Source organism: Coenobita brevimanus, chromosome 95 (genome assembly GCF_032717465.1).
Source record: "Coenobita brevimanus isolate Jiangsu-jjx chromosome 95, ASM3271746v2, whole genome shotgun sequence".
In the NCBI taxonomy this organism is placed as follows: Eukaryota; Metazoa; Arthropoda; class Malacostraca; order Decapoda; family Coenobitidae; genus Coenobita; species Coenobita brevimanus.
The window spans coordinates 28,503,407-28,530,906 of record NC_137048.1 but is presented as its reverse complement, the minus strand read 5'-3'; the positions used below and the strand labels follow the sequence as shown (position 1 = coordinate 28,530,906).

Below are 27,500 nucleotides of genomic sequence, written 5' to 3'. Positions count from 1 at the left end.
TCATTTTCGCCACTCCCTCATTCTCACTCTTTTCATTTTCCATCTTTAACTTCGGAGCATATAAGCGAATCATTCTTCTGTGAGGCTTTGATTGAGAGTGTTAGTTCGAGGGCCGGTCTGTGGTGAGGCTTTCCTTCTCAGAGTCGACAGAGCATGAGAGAGAGAGAGAGAGAAAGAGAGAGAGAATTACGGAGTTATAGTACGAGACTGAAGGTACAGCAGAGGAATGAAGGAAGATGGAAAGAAATTTAATCAACTGTAAGAAAAAATAGCAGAAATGATGACGTTAAGGGATGGGAAATAATGAAGAAAGAGGTGAGGAAAAAAGGGAGTGATTGGCAGAAGAGTAGACAGAAATGGATAGAAAAAATAGATGAAAGAATAAATATGAAATTGAAAACGAGAAAAAATTAAAAGAAAATGTGATAAGACATAGGAATATAATACTGAAGAATGATACGTGGATATTGAGAGAGAGAAAGAGAGAGAGAGAGAGAGAGAGAGAGAGAGAGAGAGAGAGAGAATGAAGGAATATTATAAAGTGAGGTGCTGTAAGGATATGAAGAAAGATAAGAGATAGTGGGAGTGGGGAAGTGTTCAAAATTTCAAATTAAAGTTATCTCAACTCAGGCACGAGTGAGAAGACAAGTGGAGTGACAGACAGAGTGAGGAAGACAGACAGACACGGGATTAAATTGCCAGCCAGTAAGAAACAAGTCATTCCGGTCAAATAATAATAATAATAATAATAATAATAATAATAATAATAATAATAATATTAATAATAATAAAAATAATAATAATAATAATAATAGGACAAGTAGTAGTAGTAGTAGTAGTAGTTGAAGTAGTAGTAGTAATAGAAGTAGTAGTAGTAGTAGCAGCAGTAGTAGTAGTGGTACTATAAGTAGTAGTACTAATAATAACAATAATAATAATAATAATAATAATAATAATAATATTAATAATAATAATAATAATAATAAACACTAAAATAATAATAGTAGTATGTACCTCGCAAGTGACAAGAAATCAGTAGCGAGTTTTATGTAAAAAGGTAATGAGAGGAACTTTGAATAATTTTTTTTCTCTCTCTCTCTCTCTCTCTCTCTCGTCACAGGGGTTAACGTCATACAGTATTCGTGCCACATATCAGTAACGCAATCGCTGGTTACTCCTTATTACCCCGACTCCCGTTTCTCCCCCGTTACCTTACTGTCACTAAAAGTATTTATGGAAGTCTGTGCTTTCTTGATTCACACCTCCTTAACCCTCTTAATACAATAACATCTCTCTCTCTCTCTCTCTCTCTCTCTCTCTCTCTCTCTCTCTCTCTCTCTCTCTCCAGTATCGCCAACTCCAAAAGAATTTATTTAGTCGTAGTGATATTATTTTAACTGTGGATGTTATGATCAGTTTCTATTAGCCCTGTCCAAATTAATGTTTGTTTTTTCTTAGCGTGGATAACATCAGAGGATTTTATTGTACTATGGACGTCTTCGTGGGTGAGAATTTAAATGTGTATCTTACAAATAACCATTACTTTCTTTTCCTTCAAGTACAAGGACGGAAAGATAGGTAAATGCAAAGACAGGATGCATGTATATAAGGCAATGGAGATGACAGACTTATGATTCTAAATGGATAACACGAAACAGAGAGACTTTGAGACATTTCTATCTAAGCCTCCTTGCATGAACTTTGAAATTAGGGGTGCGGCAGCTGAGATGAAAATGAAATGAAGGAAACACAGACTCACAAAACATTTACTGGGTATGTGACTAGTACAAGAAGAACCTAAATTAAGGCATTCACGTTCCCCAGGGCTTTTATGTATGAAATATAAGCGCCAGTTCTGAGCCTGGGGTGTGGGAGCAGATAAGGTTTTGGTGTGGTGAGGTTGTGGAGAAGTGTGATGGAGTTGTGGGTGTGGTGTGGTGGAGTTGCGGTGTGGTGTGGCATGGTGTTTTGGGTGTGGTGTGGTGTTGTGTGGTGTGGTGTGCTATGCGTTCTTCCCTGCAGCACACGAGAGAGGCAGGGTGTCAAGGCTGGCTGATGAGTAACTGTTATTGCAGGTGTGTGTGTGTGTGTGTGTGTGTGTGTGTGTGTGTGTGTGTGTGTGTGTGTGTGTGTGTGTGTGTGTGTGTGTGTGTGTGTGTGTGTGTGTGTGTGTGTGTGTGTGTGTGTGTGTGTGTGTGTGTGTGTGTGTGTGTGTGTGTGTGTGTACATTCTTTTCACTGTGTGCTGATTGCTGATGAGTGAACAAGTGCATAATTAAGTCATTATTATACATCCGGCTCTAGGTATACACTAAAAAAGTCTGTTCCCTAATGCCCAACAGTCCTTATACTAGTCAAAATACACACCATCACATGTCACCACCTGGGCTCCCATATACCCTCCGTACTGAACAGATGGTTGGATTGTCTTATTCTTGACAGGTGTGGTAGCATTAGAGGGTTTTCTTACGATATGTTAGTGAGTCTTGTGGATGATTGGTAAAGATTATTTTAACGTAATTTACTTTTCTTTAATGGGGCCTCTTCCAGTCCTCTTTCAGTCTTGCGTCCTTTCCCACAACAGTTCCATACAAATCCTTTCAGAATGAACTTTTTTCGCTGTCTATATCATCTATCTGTCTCTCTGTCTATACTCTGTCGATTTTTGATTCTGTCCATCTATCTGTCTGTCTGTCTGTTAATCCATCTGTCAACCTGTCTATGTGTTTCTCTGTCCAACTACTGTATCTACCTATTTATCTTTATATCTATCCTTCTATCTACCGTATTTCGTACCGTATCTGAGTGTGCTTGAGACAATTTGCTTTGTAAATAGATATGTTATGAGTGTTTGCATGTACTGAGGTCCTGTTATAAATGTGTGTGTGTGTGTGTGTGTGTGTGTGTGTGTGTGTGTGTGTGTGTGTGTGTGTGTGTGTGTGTGTGAATGGAATTGGTGTGGTTTCCTGAAAGAGGTTCTGTGTGCGCTTGGCGCGAATTTCATGTGTGTGTGTGTGTGTGTGTGTGTGTGTGTGTGTGTGTGTGTGTGTGTGTGTGTGTGTGTGCGCGCGCGCGCGCTGCCTACATTTTAGTACCTAATTCCACCCTTTCATTAAAAAGGAAAACAAAGTGGATGTAAATAAAAAAAAAAAATGTTACTTTATCACTAAAGATCTATGCAATATAATTTTCCCCAGTGATAATGACGGAATCACGACGAAATGCATTCTGGATAATAAAACACAAATATATTTACATCATCAACAATTTAGCATTTACTAACACATGTAAAAGAAAATAAACATCATTAGCACATTTTTAAAGTGATGTAAATTATTAAAAGAGCATAAAAATTACTTATCTGAACCATAAACTTAACCATAAACAAATTAGCATAAAAAGTAAAGTAAATTAATCACCGCCCACTTTCTGCCTTCCCTCCTGCCTTACCCACCTAATCTCCCTCGTCAGTTTACCTTGTTCATCCTACCTCGCCTTCATTCAGCCTACCGTACCCAATCTACTTCACCCAGTTCACCTCACCCAATCTGTCACACCCACTCTGACTCACCCAACCTTCTTCACTCAGCCTGTCTTACCCAATCATCCTAACCCTGCCTCACCCAATCATCCTCACCCAATCTGCCTCACTCAACCTGTTTTACCCAATCTTCCTCACCCAGTCTTCCTAACCCTGCCACACCCAATCAGCGTCACCCAATCTGCCTCACCCACTCTGACTCACCCAATCTTTCTCACTCAGCCTGTCTGATCCAATCTTCCTCACCCAGTCTTCCCAACCCTGCCTCACCCAATCTGCCTCATACAATTTCCCTCACTTAATCTCCCTAAAATACTACCCAGCCCTCTATCACGACACCATTATGCTTGGGAAAAGGGGTAAAAAAAAAAAAAGCCGCCACGTCGTTGTTATTAAATGTACTGTTATGTAATCAGGTGTTCCGCACAGACAGGTACCTAATCGACCGAAAGAAGACGGAACGGCAGTAATAAAAAGCATCGTGTCAGTGCTTGAGGAATTATGATACAGAGGCGAAAGAAGGTGGAAAATGAATTGATAAAGGAGACTTAGTGTTCACTGGGATTAAAGTGTTCGTTCAGCACAGAAATTTCTACAACCTGTTCACTTTAACTTGGTCTCTAAAAAAATGCGTCACTACGGCTTGAAGACCTATGATACAGAGGCGAAGGGAGGTGGAAAGTAAATGGATAAGGGGGACTTAGTGTTCGCTGGTATTAAGGTTTTGTTATTTACCTTAGAAGAAACCAGGAAGTCTTCTCTGATGCTTCTTATCTTCAGAGCATTTTTATTCATCTTCAGAAACGCCGGAGCTTAGCATAGTCCCTTAAGAATTTCACACAGTTACATGGGATCTCGTACCGAATTAAACCCCACTGTCAGCCGGCGGTCGATTTTTTCTCACCAAATTAATTAAAAGTTAAAGAGACGAGGATCTGAATTCGCGTTGGGTAAGGAAGCTCCCTAGCATCTCTTCCCTGACGATTTATTTTTCAAACGACTCATTAACATCCTCTTTTTGGCTTCCTGTATCTTTTTAATGTCGACGTACATTGCAAGAACAACACACAAGAATGAGGTAACGGAGCAGGTACAGAAATAAACCGGTAAGGAGGAGGTGTTACTCAGCATCCTAACCGCACTAGATTACCTCCCATGGTTTTACTCTTAACCATTTAGCCCCTTCATTCTGGTCGAGTATTCTAATTTTTGTGCTTGTTTCTGCCACTTATAGTCCATTCCAGCCCGTTTACGAGACCCTGGTAGCGAAGGGGCTAAAGAAGTCTGTAACTAACTCCTCCAGTTCATAAAAATCTACCCAGTGCTAAATAAAATCGTCTGGAGGTAGCATGGAAAAAAATAAAATAAAATGACGTGTCCAGATTTAAAACGGTTTTGATAATCCTCATTCTTTCTTGACAATTTTAACGAAAATAAGGAGACAAAATTTTGCTCCTTATCTTTTAACCTCGCGAATCAGGTGACTTTTTTTTTTTATATATATCTGCCACTTCCATAATTTTTCTTTAATATTTCTGCTACTTCCAGATTATTTCCATACGTTCAGAAGAGCACGGTAGTAATGAAGGCATTAGTTAAGGTTGTGACTAATCCTACCTCTAAAAAAGATGAATGTCGTTAGGATGTACCATGAATAAAAAATAAATAAATAAATAAAATGACGTGTCCAGGTTTAAACGGTTTCGATAATTCTCCTGAGAACTTCACACAGCAATACGGGATCGGATACCTCACCAAACGCCGAATTCAGCCTCTGGAGTCGATTTTTTTCTCGCCAATTTCGCCAAAGACGGAGACAAAAGTTTCCTTGTCAGCTTTAAGAGGACCAAAGCGTGGATCCCGTTGTCTAAAAAGTTAATGGTGAGAACTGGCTATTACACTACATGAATATATTTTCTCAATTCCCGCTACCGCCAAATGATTTTATTCTGCTTAGGAGGTCCATTTTGAGCTGGAGGAGTTAGATATAGCCTTCATTAACCCCATTCTCCAAGAGACGTCTCCCATGTACTATATAATGATATGGTATATATATAATAGTTTGTAGTTAGCCAGAGAGAGAGAGAGAGAGAGAGAGAGAGAAAGAGAGAAAGAGAGAGAGAGAGAGAATTTAAAAACATCATCTTTGGCTCAAGTGGCCAACCACAGACTGAGATAAAGTTCAGCACATCACCTTTTAATCTGGCACGTGAGGACCAAGGCGTGGGTCCCGTTGCCACAGATTTACGGCTGGGAATTGGCCATTGAGCGATTCACAGGTCCTTTGCCGCTTAAATATATAAAGCCAATGAATAACCAACGTTTTCCCACGGTATTTTCTCCCCAAAAAACTGTTCCTGCGCTGCCCCCATCGTAAAGGCAGTTGAATGTGTCGTATTAATACTCTAAGATTTTTTTGACTCACTCCCAGCTGAATAAAATCGTCTGGAGTTAGCTTGGATGGATACTGGAGTTGTCCCGATCCGATGAGTGGCTTAGATGCAACAGTATTAACACCCTCAGGCTCGTTTACCCTTTCTCAGGTGAATAAAATCGTCTGACGTTTGGCGGAAGAGATTACTGAAGCTGCCCAACTATCGACAGAAATTTAGGTGGTGTCACACGATCTGTTTCTCTGGCATCATCTCCCTGGCAACTCTATCTTGGAAAAAAAAAAAAAAATTCTCTTGGCAGCCTTTTAAAGAAATACCATCACACGAGCTTCTTCAGTCGCAGTCACCAAGATAAATCCCCAGCAACCCCTTAGAAAGTCGCCGCCAAGATCAAGTTGCCTGGAAGAAAAACAAGTGGCCAGAAAAATCGCAATATGTGACTGACAAGACAAGTGTCCTCAAAACATTCCCCAAGACTACAACACGCAACCGTCACCTTATAAACTCAGGTCCCTAATTTTAGGTTGGTTACAGACGCAAACAGACCGAGGTACCAAAAAACCGCCAAAAGGTCTCATGGCAAAAATCTCTCGAGTGACACCGTCTTATACCGACACACATCAAAATCCAGATCACAGTCATAAGGCAGAATTTCCATGAACAAATTAGCGATACCGTTCCGTTCCTTGCCCTGCCCTGCCCTGCCCTGCCCTGCCCTAACCTTTCCTGGGACACTAGAACGTCAGGCAACAGGAGTTGCAACAAGGAGCAGGGAGGTTACGTGAGGGCTGACCTGCAGTTACACAAAGAAGGAACTTTTTGTGCCTCGTCCTGTGTCTTGCCCTGTGAAATTTTAGACCTGGCTAATTTGTCCTCTTTTGGTGGTGTGTGAATTTCTATCTATCTACTTACATACCTCTACTTGTATATCTATCTGTCTAAAATAAATAAGTGAGGGTTGACTTGCATATACTGTACGCACACAGGAAAGTTTTTGTGCATCGTCTGTGTGGCTTTCCTCGTGACCTTTTAGACCCTGTTGGCTGTAATTTAGTCTATTTTGGTAATGTGTGAATTTCTGTCAATTCGCCTTTTATTTATCTATCTGTCTATCTAAGAATTAACACGTGAGAAATGATATACGATAATTACTAAGAAGAAATGTTTTGTCTTGTCAGTGTGGTTTGGCGTGAACTTATGACTCAGCTGATTACTATTTGCTCTTTTCTGATGGTATGAGAATTTCTTGCTTGTGTGTGTGTGTGTGTGTGTGTGTGTGTGTGTGTGTGTGTGTGTGTGTGTGTGTGTGTGTGTGTGTGTAAAATATATAAGTAGATAAACATACTAAAGTGCTTGTTCTTCGTCCTGTCTGGCTTACCAATATCATTTTCACCTTGACTTGACCCAGATTTTTGTCTTTTTGCCGCTTAAGTCAAGTAAAAAGAATACTGCGGCTGTGCATTCCTTCCACGGCACTTCTTCGTGACTAGCATGCTATTCTAATGTTAATCTATCGTTGCAACTCAGCATTCAAGATGGAAAGATGGCAATTTTAAGCCAGGTCTGAGCGAAAGGGGTACAGTGAACTTTTACAGGCTACTGGTTGAAATGTGTGAGACTCTGATGGTTTGCGATATATATTTTTTCCTGTTTCTACTTCATTGCTAAGAGCGAAATTCTGGTGTGATTAGGAAGGATACTAACACCACTTCCTTACCGGTTTATTTCTTAGTCTACTCCGTTAGTATATTCTTGTATATTATTCATGCAATCTATGCCCACATTAAAAAGATATGAGAAGCAGAAAAGACGATATTAATTGGTAGTTGGGAAAATAAATCGCTAAGGAAAAGGTGCTAGGGAACCTCCGTATCCGACGAGAATGCCAGCCTAAGACTCATCAAATTTTAAGCAATCACCACTTAATATTTAGGAATTGCCCAGTTCCGTTAGATGAACACTGACTGCAATATACGAGGAGGATGTCGCTGCGCAATATGGGTCATTAGAGGTAAGGCGTAAGATACATTAAGAATGATTCTCTCTCTCTCTCTCTCTCTCTCTCTCTCTCTCTCTCTCTCTCTCCATCCGCCCACGCACTCACGCACCTACCCTCTCTCTCTCACACACACACACACACACACACACACACACACACACACACACGTTCCGGTCGAGAGATCACCCAGTTACCCAGAGAGAGAGAACTACATAGAACACAGAGATATAACAGAAGAACATTTTAAGAATATATATATAGAAAGAATGAAGATGTTGCCTATTTTCTCTGGCAAGACTTATGATGATTCTCGTTTTTTTTTTTCTTGGATTCTACTCACTCCATTGATAAAAAGAGACACTGAGTTTGGTTGATGATAAGATTAGGCTATATAAAAATTCTGTGGTGAGCGGAATATGTGACAAAAATGATGATGATGATGATGATGATGATAATGATGACGATAACGATGATGATGATGATGGATACAGAGATGGAGACGAGAACGATTATGATGATGATGATGATGATGATGATGATAATGATGATGATTGGACGAAGACAAGAACGAAGATGATGATGATGACGATGATGATGATGATGATGATGTACAGGAAAATGTTAGTGGCTCCAATATCAATAACAACAAAGATAAAAATAAACAAAACACAGATTTCTCTCCTTATTTTTTGTTTAGCAGTTCCAGACGACAGAGCATCCCGTTACTTGGCGACAACTCCCGCCTGGCTAATGTGTGTGTGTGTGTGTGTGTGTGTGTGTGTGTGTGTGTGTGTGTGTGTGTGTGTGTGTTTTCCGATACATGTAGGCCAGTCTCTGTCGTGGCGGTGTGACAGTACCCGTGAGAACCAGTAATCCACCGATCAACCCCATGTCCCTCCCTCACCCCATCCATCCCACCCACCTTTACCCATCCCAATCCCTCTCCCACCCTCCACATTCCTCTCCCACCGCCACCCACCTATTCCACGAACCAACACACTCCTATTCACCTCTCCCCCATCCACCCTTACTCCCACTTATCCCACCCCTCACCTATTTCCCCACTCACTCCCACCCATTCCAAACTTCATCGTCCTAGAGTGTACATAAGTGTCTCCTTGGCATCTCTTGCTTACTGCCGGTTGTTGAGAGAGAGAGAGAGAGAGAGAGAGAGACAGAGACAGAGACAGAGACAGACAGACAGAGACAGACAGACAGACAGACAGACAGACAGACACAGACAGACAGACAGACAGACAGACAGAGCAGTTTATTCTTCATAATCATACACAGATTTTACCCTAAGATTTACTTCCACAAACTACATCAACACCATAGAAGACGACAAGGTGTAATAAGCAAATAAATCGCTTAGAAAGAGATGTTTGGGATCTTCCTTAATCAACAAGAATACGGGGCAAAGTCTGTCAGGAAGATGAATTGGAAAGGAAGAACTGAGATGGAAAGATTAAGATATGCAGGACTATTTATAGGTGGAAGAGGAAAACAGAGGTTGAGATGAGGAGATGTGGAGCAATATGATGTGTAGACCTACTCATCAAACCCTATCAGATGAGGGAAGGCAAAAGGAGGACAGGAGATGAGACGAAAAGACTGTGAGGGAAAGACACACACACCCACTCTCACACCACACCACTCTTATACCCACACCCAACCATTTCTGCATTCATCCCCACACCCCCATCACACCACTCTTGCATCCACACCCACATCCACCGACGTAAAAATAAGCCCCTTCAAAATCCCCTTTCGATAAGAGTCCATTCCAAACTTTAAAAAAAAAAAAAAAAAAAAAAAACTCCCAAAAGTACCAATAATTAGTCCCCTTTCTCCCAAAAAAATCGCCAAATTGAAGGTGGTAATCAAGAAAAATGCACCTTCATCCCTCGAGGTCAGATGCATGGTAAGGTAACACGATCCGGCGTGAGAGGTCCCAATACAGTTATCTCCGCCGCTATACTACAGATCCAGAGAGCAGAGGGAGGTGAGGGGATGAGGCTGGGAAGGGAGTTAGCATGATCTACGACTCTGCGTACCGTTCCCACCCGGCGTTACTCAGCCAGATTCTAGGCGACGTAAGAGATTTGGTAATATTTCTTCCTGTCTTAATTTTCTCGTATATTGCTATTGGATTTTTTTTGTTGCATATGTTAATTTAACATCTTCAGCCTCAGGAAGTCCGTAGCATTATATTCTTGTTACCTCCAGGCGATTTTTCTCAGCCTAGGTTAGATCACTCGTATTGTTGTTTATGCAGTAGTTAAACTATATTCCTTTTACTTAAACCTGGTCAAGATTTTCGTCCTTTTGCTTTTTTTTTTTTTTTCATATAGCTCAATGGCACAAGAAGACAATACTATAGCTGTATATCATTTCTATGGCACTTCTTCGTGACAAGCATCGAATTCTAGCACACATGTATTCTTACACTTTAGCATCCACGACGAAGAGATGGCAATATAAGGCCAAGTTAGTGTAAAATGAGTATAGTGAATGGTAATTATAGGCCAAGTTGGGTAAAGAGTACAGTAAGCAAGAGATGCTAGACAACCTCCTCAACTAACGAGATTTTGAGTCCCAAGAGAGAGGGTGGGAAAGGACTGGAAGCAAATCTACATAATCTACGGCTGTGCGTCCTGTTCTACTCAGGCGTCAATGACTCCTTCGCCGCGGCCTTCCCCACTTGCGCTGCTCTCTCGCCCGTGCAAATTAAAAACACGTCCCCGCTCCTCCGTCATTGTTCGTGCCATATTTTTCATGTCCTCCCTTTCTGGCGCGTCCATTGTGCTCGGTACGCTTATGGTCAACAGCTACACTTTGCACCCCACCTTCCAAACTGTATCGCTTCCGTTCATCATTAAGGTTTGGGTTTCATGGTCTCGTTCCAGTGGCGTCTGTGTTAAGAATCATTCCTATTCTCTGTTCTGTATCATCCCTCATTCTGTTCCGTATCACTCCTCATTTCTGTTCCGTATCATTCCTGCTTTCTGTACTGTATCATTCCTTCTTTCCATTCCGTATCATTCCTCTTTTCTGTCTCGTATCATTCATCCTTGCTCTTCCGTATCATTCCTTATTTCTGTTCCGAATCATTCCTCATTTCTGTTTCGAATCATTCCTGCCTTCTGTTCCGTATCATTCATGCTTTCTGTTCCGTATCATTCCTCCTTTCAGGGGAAAGGGAGGAAGTTGAGGGGCGTGTGTATAACCAGGCAGCTCCGTCACCCAGTTATATCAGTGCCACCGCTTGAAGGCGTCCCTCTTGAGAATGCTACCTATAGTTCACTCACTTTAATTTGCCGGAGATATTCGTCCTTTTGCAGCTTATATCCAGTGGCTTATTTTGCTGGGGGTTCTACGCAAGTTAGTTTTAGTTAAAGTTATTAGATTTATACCTATTAACTGCACAAGGGTAATAATGATTAATATACACTACGGGTTTAGTATTTAGGGAGGGGGTTTACTATCAGGGGAGGGGAGGTCTGCTATTTCCACCCCCCCTCCCTCTCCCTCTTTCTGTGTGGCTAGTGATTCTTTAAAGGCGACTCTATTGTACTTAATATTTATGGTAAGCGGCTCCTTTGCGCGCCCCCTCCGAAACTGTATCGCTTCCGTTCATCATTAAAACTCGGGGTTCACGGTCTCGTTCCATTCGCTCCAGTGTTCCATATCATGCTACTGAGGGTTCTATTCAGGCGGCTCTATCAAAGGCCTTCAAAGACTCTAAAGCAACCACCTCAAGCATTAAGAGGAAAAACTGTGAACATTTATCCATATTTCATTCTCTCTCTCTCTCTCTCCTCTCTCTCTCTTGTGTGTAAGACGCTTCATTTTTTAAAAATATAATGAGCTGACCGCATTAGGGGGTACTAAAATATACAGAGGGATAGGAAAATCTTAATGCATGAATTTGTATCCATTATTGACCTTTTGTTTTGTTTCTTTTTCCAGGCTGAGTTTCAACATGGATGCCACTGGTGAGCACACGACAGAAGAGTGACTGATTATTTGATTACTTGTGTTTGGGTTCCCGAGCCTCGAGAAGAAGCAAATTTTGATGACAATAAGAACAAGATTCTCGCAAAAGTTTAATAAGCCTGCTCCTGCCCGTGACGTTGAGAATCTGACCACAGGTTTTGGAGTTTTTATCTAATAAATTCTAAAACTCAGCATGGAAGAAATGTCCAGATACATATGGGAAAATTACTAAAGTTTGTGCTGGGAATAGAGGTGAGTATAGGGAAAATGTCAAAAGAACTTTAATTTGCATACATTGGAACTTTGTAACCACCTCGCGCAGTATAACGTTCCAGGGGGAATCGGTATTTACGGGTTAGGCCTTGTATACCAGACAGTTATAATTCCTTTCAATGAAGTACCCTAGAGGATAAGATAGGGGAGAAAGAGAGAGAAAGAGAGAGAGAGAGAGAGAGAGAGAGAGAGAGAGAGAGGGGGGGAAAGGAATAGCACAATGAAGACGAGCGTGAGATGCGGTTTATTACAACTTAATATTGCTCAACTACCTTTAACAAATTACATCTATATATTATCCCCACTACAGCCAATGCACTTCCTGATTATCCTCATTACTAACAGCAGCGCATCATCGTAAACAGGAGACTGGTAATAGCGTGTTGAATTTAAAAGACGTAAGCTAGTACACAATATATTGATTGAATTGTATACTTGCTATCATCAGTCTCTTTACGTCATTGAGGTTCCGGAATTATAGAGCGAGATGTCGAGAATTCCAGCCCACCTGAATTACAGTACTGGTCACTTTACCTAGCGATATTACAACCCTCCAACCCACGTGAATTATATCACTGGCTAATTTAGGAAGTGATACTACAACCCTTCTAAAACCCAGAATATTCCTAGTCAGTTTAGCAAGCGATATTACAACCCACCTGAATACTAATCTTTAGTATACCAAGGAAAGTAACGCATATTTTGACTCTCTTGAATAATATTAATGGCTAATTGTCAAGATCTTAATAAGTTTCGACACCATTTCGAGGCAATACTAAAAAAAAAAAAAAAAAAAAAAAAAAAAACTGCATATACTATGATCTCCCCCTCCTCACCCACCCAAACTGGCTGGCTAAAATGAATGAACCAGTTTCGGAAGGCCTAAAGTACGAAATGTTTGAACCCAGCAAAGATATACAAGACCCCCCTCGCAGAAAATCAACACAGAAATTGGCGGAGGATTCTTACCTTGACGGATGCGCGGGCGGGAGGAAGTCTACGGGATAAGCCTGCCTGAAATCGAAAAAGAGCATGTTAATTGGGGGAGTAAAGATTGGTGATATATTCTGAGAGAGAGAGAGAGAGAGAGTCAGTTTTTATGACAGGAGCGTAAGAAAATGTCCTTGGTATTATTTAACCAGAAATTATCAAAACAAAATCAGTGGGTATGTTACTTGACTTCCTTCCATTTATTTATGTATTTATTTTTTGCTGTGAAAACGGGATATAGTAGGAAGAAAATATTGTAGTTTCCCTTATTTTTACTAGCAGGGTATATGGAAAAAGAATTACATATCACACAGAAACAAAAAAAAAGCTAAAGAAAAAGATGAAAAACTTGCACATTAGAATCACAAACAAAAAACTAAAGAAAAAGGGTGAAAACAAGACAGTAAGAAAAACAAGCCTACTTACAGACCGCGTTCCAGTCTGTACTTTTCTTGTTCTTTTCTTCTTTTACTTGCAAGATGTGTGGTGAAATATCAGAAATAATAGTGAAAAAGAAAAGTAAATACGTGAAAACAATATACAGAAAGAAAAAAGAAAAAAACAATACTTGTAGCCTGGTTTTCCATTTTTCTTTTTTTTTTTTTTTACTGGCATGATATGTGGGATAAAAAAAAGAAAGAAATAGGCTTACCTCTCTCTCTCTCTCTCTCTCTCTCTCTCTCTCTCTCTCTCTCTCTCTCTCTCTCTCTCTCTCTCGACCAAAAACCAAAGCAGAAGGATTTAAAAAAACGACACAAAAAAAGGAGAAAAAAAAAAGTTTACCAGCCTCCCACATGGCATTTCTTCCTTTTTTCTTCTCCTTTTACCCGCAAACTTCTTCCAAGACCCGGAAATTCAAGGAGTTGCCCCGCTGACTTGCACCTTCACCCTGTACTGCCGTTTTTCTTCTTCTCTTTCTTCTTCTTCTTCTTCGTCTTTTTCTTCTTCTTCCTCTTTTTCTTCTTGTTCTTTTTCTTCTTCTTCTTCTTCGTCGTGGTCGTCGTGGTTGTCGTCGTCGTCTTCGTCTTTGTCATCGTCTTTTTTCTTCTTCATCTTCCTTTTTTGTCTTCGTCGTTGTCTTCTTCTTCTTCTTCGTCTCCTCCTCCTTCTCCTCCTCCTCCTCCTCCTCCTCCTTCTTCTTCTTCTTCGTCTCCTCCTCCTTCTCCTCCTCCTCCTCCTCCTCCTTCTTCTTCTTCTTCTTCTTCCTCTTCGTCTTCTTCTCCCTCTCTTTTTTCGTGGGGGAGAAACTGTCCTTATGTGTGAATGGCCAATAAAACTCAATTTTCCTAACCTTTGCGTGAGTTTGTCAGTGTTTTACGGAGGGGCGGGATTTCTGCCTCTGTTTGTCCTTGCCTGAGGGAGAAGAGATAGTCGGCCTTTTCTAACCCCTTGCCTTCTTATCTACCTATCTTATTTGTCTATATCTATCTATCTCTACTCTTCTAACTCCTATGACTCACCCAAAGTTAAATTTCTTAATCTTTTGTGGGTTCAGTGATAGAGTTGATGCGACCGTGTGGGGGTTAATGGTGACAATATTAACTTTATCTTCTATGGCTCACTCTCAGCTGAAAAAATTCCTATGCTGCGCGGTGGAATTTAATAACAGAGTTTCTTCCATCATCAGAGGGTTACTTTGACCTGCTTTTTCTGCGGAGATGCTTATAAAACGTCTTTGATATTTGCTTTGGGTGCGAGCTTCGTGTGTGTGTGTGTGTGTGTGTGTGTGTGTGTGTGTGTGTGTGTGTGTGTGTGTGTGTGTGTGTGTGTGTGTGTGTGTGTGTGTGTGTGTGTGTTTTGTTTCTGCAGATTTAACATATCCATTTAATTTCGCAATCTAGAGGCAAAATACGAAAAAAAAAAACTCACGTAATGAAGCGTGGCAAAGACTCCAAATAAACCCAAAATAATAATAATAATAATAATAATAATAATAATAATAATAACAATAATAATAGTAATAATAATAATGAGTTTAGGGTATAACGGGGAAGGGAGGCATGGGAAACACTGAGGAATATTGGAGTAAAATTTCAACTTTTCATTTGCTAAGTAAAAAGTAAAAAGAAAATAAAGAAGAAAATAAAAAAACATAAAAAAAGGTATTTGTTGATCGTGATGGTGGTGGATTTAGTCAATAGCTGGAAAGTACAAATATCGAGGGCAAAAAAATGAAATCTTGAGTTGTTCGGGAAAGTCATGGCTTGTAACATTATTTATTCGAGAGAGAGAGAGAGAGAGAGAGAGAGAGAGAGAGAGAGAGAGAGAGAGAGACGGATTGGTTGATATATAAATTGTGAAGAAAATAATCACTGAGATAGACACATGGAGATAGAAAGATAGATAAACAGAGAGAGAGAGAGAGAGAGAGAAAATAGTGACTGTTCTCAAGACTGTTTCGACAATCCACTTACATGTCAGTCAAATAAAGGACTTCAGCATACATGAGCAGGTGCAAACTCAGTTAAATCACTCACACACACACACACACACACACACACACACACACACACACACACACACACACACACACACACACCTCCCCCCTCCCCCTCACACACACATACCTTCCCCCCACACACACACACACCTCCCCCTCCCTCCCACACACACGTACCTCCCCCTCACACACACACACACACACACACACACACACACACACACACACACACACACACACGAGATACGTACGTGCCTTACCACAACAATTACCCACTCACTTACCGCTAATCAACCTCATTACGTGGGGGGGAAGAGTCGTAGAGAAAACTAGAAACCCTGAAATGACGAAAACCGCGGAATATGGCCCACGAAACCCGCCAAACGAACGAGCTGTGTTTTCGTCCACTCGTGCCGTCTTAATCGTCCCCTTAGATTACTTTCTGATGTCTTTGAGGCCTGGAGAAGTATTTGAGGGAGAGTGAGGGGTAAAAGGAGGAGTATTTGGACGAGCAGAGGTGAAAAGAGAGGCTGGGACGATTAGAGTGTGCGAGTGTTTGTGTGAGTCGAGTGAAGGGTTGGACTGTGTTTGTGGTGTCAGGGATGAGAGAGAGAGAGAGAGAGAGAGAGAGAGAGAGAGGGTGGGACTACTTGAAAGGACGACGAATATGAAAAAGGAGGACAGAAAAGCAATGAATTGGCATGCGCAGGCACGCACGCACGCACTTACACACACACACAACACACACACACACACACACACACACACACGAACAATGAAGAAGAGGTAAATGCACAGAGGAAACCAAAGAAATTCAAATGAAGGAAAAAATATCAAATAGAAAATGATACTGGATAAGAATAGTTTGAAAAGACATGAGAAGAAGGAGGGGGAGGAGGAGGAGGAGGATAGAGATGAAGATAAAAATAAGGATGAAAACAAAAAACGAAAGATAAAAGAGAGACAAGGAAGGAGAGACAGAAGTAACGAATGAGGCTGAGGGGATGGCAGAGAAAGGAGGAAAATTAAAGAAGGAAAAGAAAAAACCGACAGAAAGGAATGGAGGAATGAAGGTGAGGGGAGAGAGAGAAAAAGACAGAGAGAGGAGAGAGACGGAGAGAGAGGGGCAGATAGAGGAGCAGAAAGAAAAATAAATGAGGCATGGATAGACAGAAGAGGAAGGAATGAGGCGATGGGAAGAGAGGAGGAGGAGAAGGAGGAGGAGGAGGAGGAGGAGGAGGAGGTGAGAGAGAGGGGGGGAGGGGAGGGGGTAATGAGGGTGAGGGGATGACAGATGGGGTCAGGGCCGACTCGTCCACCTGTCGCAGCTTCGGCAGTAGAGGGGCGCACTTCCCCTCACCTAACGGGCTAGCCTAGATGAGGGGAAGGAAGAACGGGAAGAGGGGAAATATGAAGTTGGAAAGAAAAGGGGAAAGCTATATGTAATGATGAAAAGAAAATAAGTGAAAAAGATAAAGGTGGGACGAAAAGCATGAAGGGAAATACAAAGATATGAAGAGAAAATGAAGTGAAAAGTAGGAAGACTAGAGGAAAAAAAAGAAAAGTAAACCGAATATTTGGAAGTCAAGAGAAGGAAGCTGAAGATAAAAAGAGGAAAAGGGGAGAAAAATGAAGAAGAGAAGAAAAGGAAGACGGGAGAAAAATGAAGATGGGAAGAAAAGGAAGAGGAGGAACATGATAACGGGAAGAAAAAGAAGGGAAGAAAATGACAGGAAGGAATAAAGAGGGGGTGAGGTTAGAAATGGTAGTTGGAAAATGAAGGGAGGGAAGAAAAAAATAACAAGATGAAATGAAAGAAATGAAAGACAGAAAATAAGAAAATAGGAAAGGAAGTAAAAGAGAAATGAGAAATACAGGAAGACAGAGAAAAAAGAAAGGGGAACGAATGGGAGGAAGAATGGAGGGGAAAGGAATGAAAGGAATAAGAAAAGAATAAAAAGAATCAGGAGAGGGTAAAGAACAGAGAGAGAGAGAGAGAGAGAGAGAGAGAGAGAGAGAGAGAGAGAGAGAGACGTCACTCTCCCACATCTGTCACTTCTGGGCATTCCGCTACTCTATACCCAAATGCAGTCAGGCCACGAATCTGAGGAACGGGAATGGGAAGGTTTGTATATGTGCAAAAAATACATAAAAAATAGACTGACAACTTTCTGTTTAATCTCTGTACACGGTATATACTTCTCCCTCCTCCATCAGTTCCCTTTATCATTTCGTCTGTGCTTGGAAATGGATGTGTAGAAATACTAAAAAAATATCGGTAAAAACAGCAAAATGGATGGATTATAGTTTTATATTTAATTTGTCTTGCATTTTTCTTCATTATAACAGATATAGGTCTTTCCCCCTTCACGTGTACTAGAAAAAAAAAAAAAACATTATATATGAACTGGAGGCGTGGGCAAAGTCTGGTGGGTAGGTAATATGTTTCTCCTGCTTTCTCTCTCTCTCTCTCTCTCTCTCTCTCTCTTTTCTGGGTAGTACCAACATCGTCTTTTATACTTCGAAACAGGGCTATATATGGTGGTGCTATTAATAATGATGATGCATGTCATGGACTAGGTAATACAAGCGACTTTCTTATAACTCTTTCTCTACATTCTCCCTTTCATTACGTCTTTCAGTCGAATGAATTACAAACGCTATCTGAATATACAGTAGTGCAGTGGACGGACTGATAGTTTTTAAAGCGTCATCTTTCTTCATTTCTTTAACAGCACCTGTCAACTCTTACCACTGCTGAGAAGGAAAACATCATCATCATCATCATCATCATTATCATCATCACCATCATCATCATCATCATCATCATCATCACCATTATTTGTCAGGATTAATGCAGGACAGTATCGTTTATTTAATAACTCTTACAGCCTTTACCAAGCAGGTGGTATCGTTCTGCCAACTGCCACTCTGATCTATAACTGGTTCCTCTACAAAAAATAAACAAAGTAAATAAATAAAAAAGATACCGAGGACTTCATTTAGATATAGCCGAATAAATTATGCTGGAAAATGGTAAGGAAGGAGTGAAGGATTATGACTGAGTGAGGATGGGGTTAGAAATTTTTTAAAGGAGGTATGAGTGAGAGAGAAAAGAGGGATGAGTGGAATGAGTGAAGGATAACAGATGAAATTGGGGTAAAGTTGGGAAATTTATCCAGAAAGGCAGTGTGAGTTAGAATGAATGCCTACAGCTGACCCAGGATAAAGATTAGCAGTTTTATGCGAGACAGCCAAGTCGGGTAGAGTGAAGAACGCCTGCAAGTTAGCATGAAGTAGAATGAACAAGAGGTTAGAGTGGGATGGAGAAGGAACTGCAGCTTAATCAGGATGAGGCTAAAGCTTATATGCAACAAGAGAGAGTGAGCTGGAGAGTAGATATGCAACACTGGAGGGAAAATGTGCAACTGACACAGGAGAAGGTTGCATGAAGGTCATTTTGCTACTTGTTGCCACCACCCTGGATGAGATAATAAGATACGACGTCAAGGCACTGATAGACGTACAAAAGAATCATTTATCAAGCTCCTTAAAACCTATCCCACCACAACAACACTCCCATAAATACACGAGCGAGTCACGAACCCCGAAACAAAGAGGCTGAATCTATCCCTTCACCCACTGCAACTGATCTTGGACGTGGAGAAAAATATACCGGAAAATCGAAGCAATTTCTGGTAATGACGCTCTCCGTAAAGAACAGTCTCCCCTCTCTCTCTCGCTCGCACAAATTCTCGTTTTCTTTTCGTTTTTTTATTTCTGATTTTCTCTTTTTTCTTGGACGTTTTATTAATATTATTCTTTCTTTTGCCTGTCCTTTCTCTCACAACACTTTTATATTATCTTGGCTACTTTTTTTTATAATACATGTTCCCACTATTGGTTCAGTGTTGCTATATTTATTCTCTCTCTCTCTCTCTCTCTCGTCGGGGGGAGTGAGAGGGGCAGGAACAAGGAGAGTAATGGGGTGTCACTTGCTAATGGAATTTTCGTTCGGCGATCGTGACGTAACTCGATTGCATTTTTGAAGTATGTACCGGAGCCGATTTTTTTTTTTTCATTGCTCACTGCCACCATTGCAATTTTTAAAGACTATAACAATTACTTAACTAAATTTAACCATAGTCTTCAATGTGCACAAGAGTTAATTGTTTGCTATACAGGTTAATTTGTAGAGTCCGAAGTGAGAACAGCAACGAAAATGCAGTTCACTCTTTATTGTCTACTTTTGTTAGTTTTCTGGGCATGTAAAATCTAAAAATGATAGGGAATATGTATTGGTAGGAGGGATGAGGAGAAGGAGGAGGAGGAGGAGGAGGAGGACTGAGATGATGATGATGATGGTAAACCTTTCACTGACTCTAACATACCTCACTTTTCATTACCTCATCTTCTTCGACCTAAGTACTCGTATTTTGTTCGTTCCTCCCTCACTCTTTCCCTCATGTAAGTTTTATTTTTATTCCCCAGGTTGTTTTCATCTTCTAACTCTTCACTCTCCAAAACAGCGAAAAAGAAATCAACAGAAATCATGCATACTTTCACACTATCACTTTCCTTTCTCGATCGCCTGGACGGCTCATTCATATCTCTCCTACCGTCGATTTTCACGTTGCCTCCCTTCCATTCTGATCATTTTCCTTTTTTTCCGGCACTTGCCTTCGTCCCAGTCGCATTTACCTCACATTTTCCTTTTTTTTTTTTCTCTCATTTTTCTACCTCATTTTAACTCGCCTCTCTCCCACTTTACCTTGGGTCATCTTTCAGTCTCTCTTTACTTTAGCTGTCATATTCCCTTTCTTCATTTCATTCAGTTCTCTCTCTCTCTCTCTGTCTGTCTCTCTCTCTCTCTCTCTCTCTCTCTCTCTCTCTCACACACACACACACATTCTCACCTTTCTTTTCCCCTGCTTCCATCCCTGTCTCGGTCATTTACTCCCCACTCTCCCACTCATTACCTCCCACCATTACCCCAATCATTTGTCTCTCTCTCACCCTTCAGACCTCACTCTCACAATTCCCACACCAGCATCCTCTCTTTACCAGCTCATTTTTAACACTCTCATGGTAGGAAGAGCTCTAGTATGCCGACATTCCTTTTCTGCCAACTCATATTTGACACTCAAGGTAGGGACAACTCCATATAGTTCATTCACTATACCGCGGCCCAGATTTTCGTCCACTTTTAACTTTTTTCACGTAGAGGATTGGATGATGGGTGAATGGATGCATGGATGGATGGATGGATAGCGCCGTCGTCATTATGGTATTATCATTATTATTACTATTATTATTATCGTTATTATTATTATTATTATTATTATTATTATTATTATTACTAGTATTATTATTGTTGTTATTATTATTATTATTATTATTATTATTATTATTATCATTATGCAAAGTGTTAAGGATAGAGATGAACGGTAAAAAGCACTATAAGTTACATTTTCCATAACCCCGACACAACCAAAACACCGAGAAGCAGGGAAAAGGGAGAAGAAAAAGCAAGAAAAAAAGAAGAGAAATTTTAAAGATAAGAAAAATGCGAAAAAATAAAATAAAAGGAATCAATGGGGAAAAGTGTAACAGGAAAAATATAACACAAATAGATAAAGGAAAGCAGTGGAGCTAAATTCAACAAATCTATAGACAGGCGCGCAGAAAGGAATTAATTTAAGACGTGAAAATAGAAACGTAACTAACACTGCACACATCTAAACCGAATTATTTCCAAAGACCTACAGTGCAAGGTTGAAAATATCGCATAAAACACGTGATGGCGAGGCTTTTGTCGGGAGTAGACTGGGGTGGTTTGGACATGTTGGGTAGGCTTGCAGAAGGTTGGACATAATACGGTAGGTTTGGGGGTTTGGACATGTGAGGTAGGCTGAGGAGGTTTTGGACATGTTGGGTAGGCTGGGTGGGGGGGATGGACATGTGGCATAGGCTAAGGAGGTTTTGGACATGTGGGGTAAGCAGGGTGGGAGGAGGGGGAGTTGGATATGTAGGGTAGGCTGGGAGAGGAGGTTAGTCATGTGTGAGACTGGAAGGCAAATTTGCGGAGAGGTGAATGGGTATGAACTGTGGATGGAAAAGGAGAATGGAAGGCCGTCCTAAGAAAACATGGGTCGAGGCGCTGAGAGAGGGTTTCTTAGGGCTAAGGGTTCATCTAGGGGCAGCCAGAGATCGAGCAGTTTGGGAAGCTGCCATAAGACGAACAAAAGCTTACGGTAAAATGTCGGTCCAGGAGGGTAGTAAATCGTAATCCAGATCATTGACACACCAGGAAACCAGATTTTAGATAATTAATGTAAAAAGCTTCAACCTCCTCTTATGGTGTACTTAAATCTTAAATCGAAAAGTGGAATCCAAGCTCTCTCTTTCAGACCATAATTTCTGAAGTGAGTCAGGTGGTGTCTTTAGTCGTCCTATATTACTGCTGACTGCACTCTGTAATGTGGGATGCAGACTAATAACCAAAATGATTAGTAAAGATTTGGGATTTTGCATTCCATTTTCTTCGTTTTAAGCGTACCGCCCTTGAGAGAGAGAGAGAGAGAGAGAGAGAGAGAGAGACAGACAGACAGACAGACAGACAGACAGATTGACAGAGACAGAGACAGACAGACAGAGACAGACTGACAGAGACAGAGACAGACAGACAGACAGACAGACAGACAGTAGATTCATACCGTGGCGTAAAACTGTAGCACACGCACTCCTTGGATCCAAGCCCTCTACCAACCATGCCACGAGACTCCACATGCCGTAAAATATTTTTGATACCGATTTATTCTCTTTATACCTGGGCAGTAACCCCTTCTCCCAAGACAGATCAGCAAGTTGAGAATTAAGTGTAAGTAGTTGTTTCATTTCACTGTACACTCTGTTCAATGTTGTGCTTCTGTATATTCCTTCTCCTGTTTCTAAGCCCTTTCCATATTGCGTATTAGTGGGGAACTGCGTACTGATGATGATGATGAGGAGGAGGAGGAGGGGGGGGGAGGAGGAGGAGGAGGAGGATAAATAGGAGGAGGAAGATAAGAAGGATGATGATGATGATGATCATGATCATGATTAGTAGTAGTAGTAGTAGTAGAAGTAGTAGGAGTAGCAGTAACAGAGTTTATTATCAGTAGCAGCAGTAATTTGACTATAATTATCATCATCATTATCATTAAGGCGACAACGACGAAGATTACACAGACAAACTAAAGCCATTATTCTAGATGCGACGCCATATCCAGAATGACCAACCAGCTGTTCATCTCGTGGGGTCCTTAAGTATGTTATGTCCACCTCCAGAGCTAACTGTTTCCTCAAGTCTGACCATCTGCCTCCTTGAAGATGCCAGTCTCAGCATAAACACCTTCCTTATGCCACATAATAAGTCTCGTCACATCCCTTGAGCTTGCTGACATATGGAGGTGAAGGCGAGAAGGGGAAATTTTTTCATATGAGTGCACCCATCTTTGTCATCGTCACCGTTATTATCACTGCCATCATTATTAGCATTAGCATTAGCATCACCATCATCGTTATCATCATCATTATGGTTGGCAGCGTCTAGTTAGTACTCATTATTATCACTGACACTATTATCATCATCATCACCATCATCATCATCATTATAAACATCCTTTTCATACCGAAACATGCCTCGTCATATGGAGCTGTCAAGAAGATCATGAACATTTTAATAACAATGTAATTAACATCATCCTCGTAGTCGTCGTTATCATCACTATCACTTATTACCATCGTCACGACTGCCATCATCTTCCTGCCATTATCTTTATCATTTTCATCATCATTACTCTTATCATCACAAGCATCATCATCACCATCATCGCATTTTTATTTCCCACTGTTATAAATATGATGGACAGAAAAAACGAATAAAGGAACAGATACTTATTGGGCGGTCCCAGTAGCCGCAACAGTAACGTCAAGACAGCAACAGCAACAGCAACATATGTGTACGTGACAGCAAAACTTCTCCCATCACCTCCCACCCCTATCTTCCTCGAGCTCCCTCATGTGGAACCACCGCCGCAGTAGACAGAGAGCGCCAACAGGTAGATAGGAGCAGTAGACAGACAACGCCAGTAGGTAGACAGGAGTAGTAAACAGACACTTATTAAGCAATCCGAGTGGACAAAACAGCAACAGACAGTAACAATAACACAAACAGTAACAGTAAATAGCTCTAGCAGACAGACAAGAAGAGAAACTAAAGCAGCAAGCAGCACCAATAGACAGATAGCAAAACAGCAACAGCATATACCACACGAGACAGACGACAAAAACAGACAGCAACGACGACCCATATATTGCAACAGCAGCAGCATGGTTTGCGAACGTGAAAAATACTCTTTCTCCTAAACACACGTGCTCTACCACACTGTTTCTTCGGCGCTCTTTCAAACATAGGTCAGTATACAGCCGTGCCGTAAGACAGACAGCTACAGTAGGCGTATAACAGCACAGTAACAGCAACAGTAAGGTATCTTTGTATTCAGAACACCTACTACCCCACGCTCACGCCTCTACTTGTCTTCCTGGAGCTCCATTACACAGCCATAGTAGGCATATAACTGTAACAGCAACAGCAAGGTGTGTGAGCATGCGGAACACCTACTCCCCTACGCTCACGCCCCTACCTACCTTCCTGGAGCTCCGTCATGTGGAACACCGCCATATGTACACAAGGTCGTCTTCCTGTGTGTCCCCGTGGCGAAAAATACATACATCCGTGCCAGCCAAATGGCCAAGTAGGGAGAACTCTATGGAGCGCTAAATACCCGTGTCCGGCCAAACCCCCACCCCATTTCTCATCACCTGGATGTGTTGGTGAGGCCTATGAGCTGGCTAGTGCGTTCCCTTTTCCCTTCTATCCACTGTATATTAAAGATTGCCAGACCTAGTTTGAACAATTATTCATGTATGACGATGGCTGAAACACTCATTATTATTATCATTATTATTATTTTTATTTTTATTATTATTATTATTATTATTATCATTATTATTATTATAATTATAATTATTATTATTATTATTATTATCATTAAATTGTGGTAGGTGGTGGCGACCATCATCCACTCACTTGATGTAGTGCTGCCTACTTCCTTAGCTTTTATCATTCTTTTTCTGTGCCTGCCCTCCTCTCTTCCTATTTCTCCTATCTTTCCTGTCACTTCTTATTCCTTTTCTTTCCTTTACAGGTGACTTTACATTGAGTGACAAGCCAAATGGTTTCCTGTAAGCCAAGAAACCATTTACAACGCCGGGTGGTAACCATATAACCAAACCATACGTGCTCCCTACGTGTCAACAAGTGGGTTGGTGGAGGGTTAGTGCCCCTCCCTGTAAAACAACTAATTCCGTGTCAAATGGCCACCCTTTACGGGATTATGGTGTCTGGCAAATAGATAGATAGATGGATAGATAGATTATTATTATTATTATTATTATTATTATCTTCATCATCATCATCATTAGTAGGGTTGCTGATGGATAGGAACAGTGTAAGAATCAGTTCCCTTTACCAACATTTCGACAGTAAAAATATTAACTCCTAACCAAAGAATTACAAAAAAATCATCCACTAATTTCTCTCTGTCGTCACCTCTTGGCAGTCTCTTCTCGCTTCTTCCTTAATTTGTAATGTTAATGAGACTTCGGGATTTGAAGGCAATTAGCTAGAAAATTACAGTAGTTCCCTTTTTCTTCTATCCATTCTCTTAATTACATTTTTTACCTCCTTATTGAATATTACATTACCCTGTATCACATTATATCACACCTTACTGCATCATATTACAGTACATTTCTCTCTCTCTCTCTCTCTCTCTCTCTCTCTCTCTCTCTCTCACGAAATGATTCAAGACACTACCTTTTTTGTCCTTCCCTTCCTCGATTGTGTGTGTGGGGGGGAGGGGGGAGAATGACCACGGCCCACCACCACCACCCCTACATCAACACGTCATCAAAGGAACAGTGAAAAAAAGAAAAAAGAAAAAGAAAGACAAAGGAAAAATCACCCTTTCCCCTACGATTTTAATGATTTTCTACACCTCAGTACGATCATTTATACTTGCTTGCTTCCTTTAACGATCGTACCCAGCTCAGAAGACTCCCCTTGTTTTGATAATAGTTGAATAAATAGACAGACAGATAGACAGATAACAGACAGATAGACAGATATAGTGAAAGACAGAGAGACAGATAGTTAGGCGGATAGATGGATAGACAGAGTGATAAAGAGATAGACAGAGACAGTGACAGGCAAAAAAAGAAAAAAACACAACAAACTGCACTCCATATAGCCACCCATATAAACGTTCAATATCCCTACCTCCTCTCCACCCAGCGCCACCCCACCCATCACTCCGTCTCTACCCCCACTCCCCTAAAAACCCGCCCTCTTTACCTGTCCGTCAAGGTGTGGCCACGCTACTTCCTCGCCATCACCGTAATTACATTTTTATTGGACTTTTTTACATGGTCCTTCAAAATTCACCGTATTCTTGGACTCACTGTGCTTTTTTGCTGATGGTTCTTGAGTGTTCACCGTGTTCACTGAGTCACTGTACCTTTTTCACGGTCCTTCAAAGCTCACCGTATTCACTGAGTCACCATACCCTTTTAACGGCCCTTCAAAGTTCACCGTACTCATAGGTTCACTGCAGTTTATTTTTTTTTTCACTGTTCTTCAAAATTCACCGTATCCACTAGAGTCACTGTACCTTTTTCACGGTCCTTCAAGTTCACCATATTCATAGACTGTGCGTAACTTTCTATATTCTAATTATTATACCCCTCATCATGGTGCATTCTTGTTGCCTTCAAATGATATTAAGGGAATATTTCGAAACCCCATATTTACGACAGATATCATCATCATCATCATCATCAGTATCACCTTTTTCATCATCATCATCATCATCATCATCATCATCATCAGTATCACCTTTTTCATCATTATCATCATCATCATCATCAGTATCACCTTTTTCATCATCATCATCATCATCATCATCAGTATCACCTTTTTCATCATCATCATCATCATCATCAGTATCACCTTTTTCATCATCATCATCATCATCATCAGTATCACCTTTTTCATCATCATCATCATCATCATCAGTATCACCTTTTTCATCATCATCATCATCATCATCAGTATCACCTTTTTCATCATCATCATCATCATCATCATCATCAATATCATCGTCAATATTATCATCATCATCATCTTCATTATCATCATCATCACCAATATCATCGTCATTATCATCAATATCCTCTATTATCATCGTCAGTATCATCTACATCATCAACATAATCATCATCAACATCATCATCTTAAATGCTCATGGAATAGGGAGATCTAGAACATGGTTTCCTTATTTCATTTCTAAAGCAGGAGCCTCTTAAGCGCGCGATACTAGTAACCAAGGAGACGGGATCTGGACTCGATAATGGTACAGGTGGATGTGGAGCGGAAGTTACCTGGATGCAAGAATACTGTATGGCTTTGGGAGGACGAGAAGGAAGGAAAGGAAAAAATAATGATTACTGTATATATCAAAAATAGAAAAACGATAGAAAAATAGTATAAAATGGTTTAAAAATAGTAAAGAAATGCAGACAGACATAAGCTGAAAAAAAAAAATAGCAGACGGAGAAATATACAGAGAAAAAATAACCCCTTTCTCTGTATTTCAACCGTAGTGTGTTTAGGCATCTCGACGAGAACGGAATCTGATTTATTTTTTTTTCATTTTCACTTTCTTTGCAAGGGACAGGTTTGGCAGGCTCTCATCCTTTTGTT

The 27,500-nt window shown here is 40.8% G+C and overlaps 1 protein-coding gene across 1 annotated transcript in view; it reads right to left on the bottom strand.

Moving 5' to 3' along the window:
• Positions 1 to 27,500, bottom strand: part of tyn (trynity) — a 183,569-nt gene that overhangs the window by 120,705 nt on the left and 35,364 nt on the right. Inside the window, exon 3 of the mRNA XM_080282996.1 lies at positions 13,174 to 13,218. Coding sequence (XP_080139122.1) covers positions 13,174 to 13,218 — 45 coding nt within the window. The remainder of the gene's footprint in view (positions 1 to 13,173; positions 13,219 to 27,500) is intronic.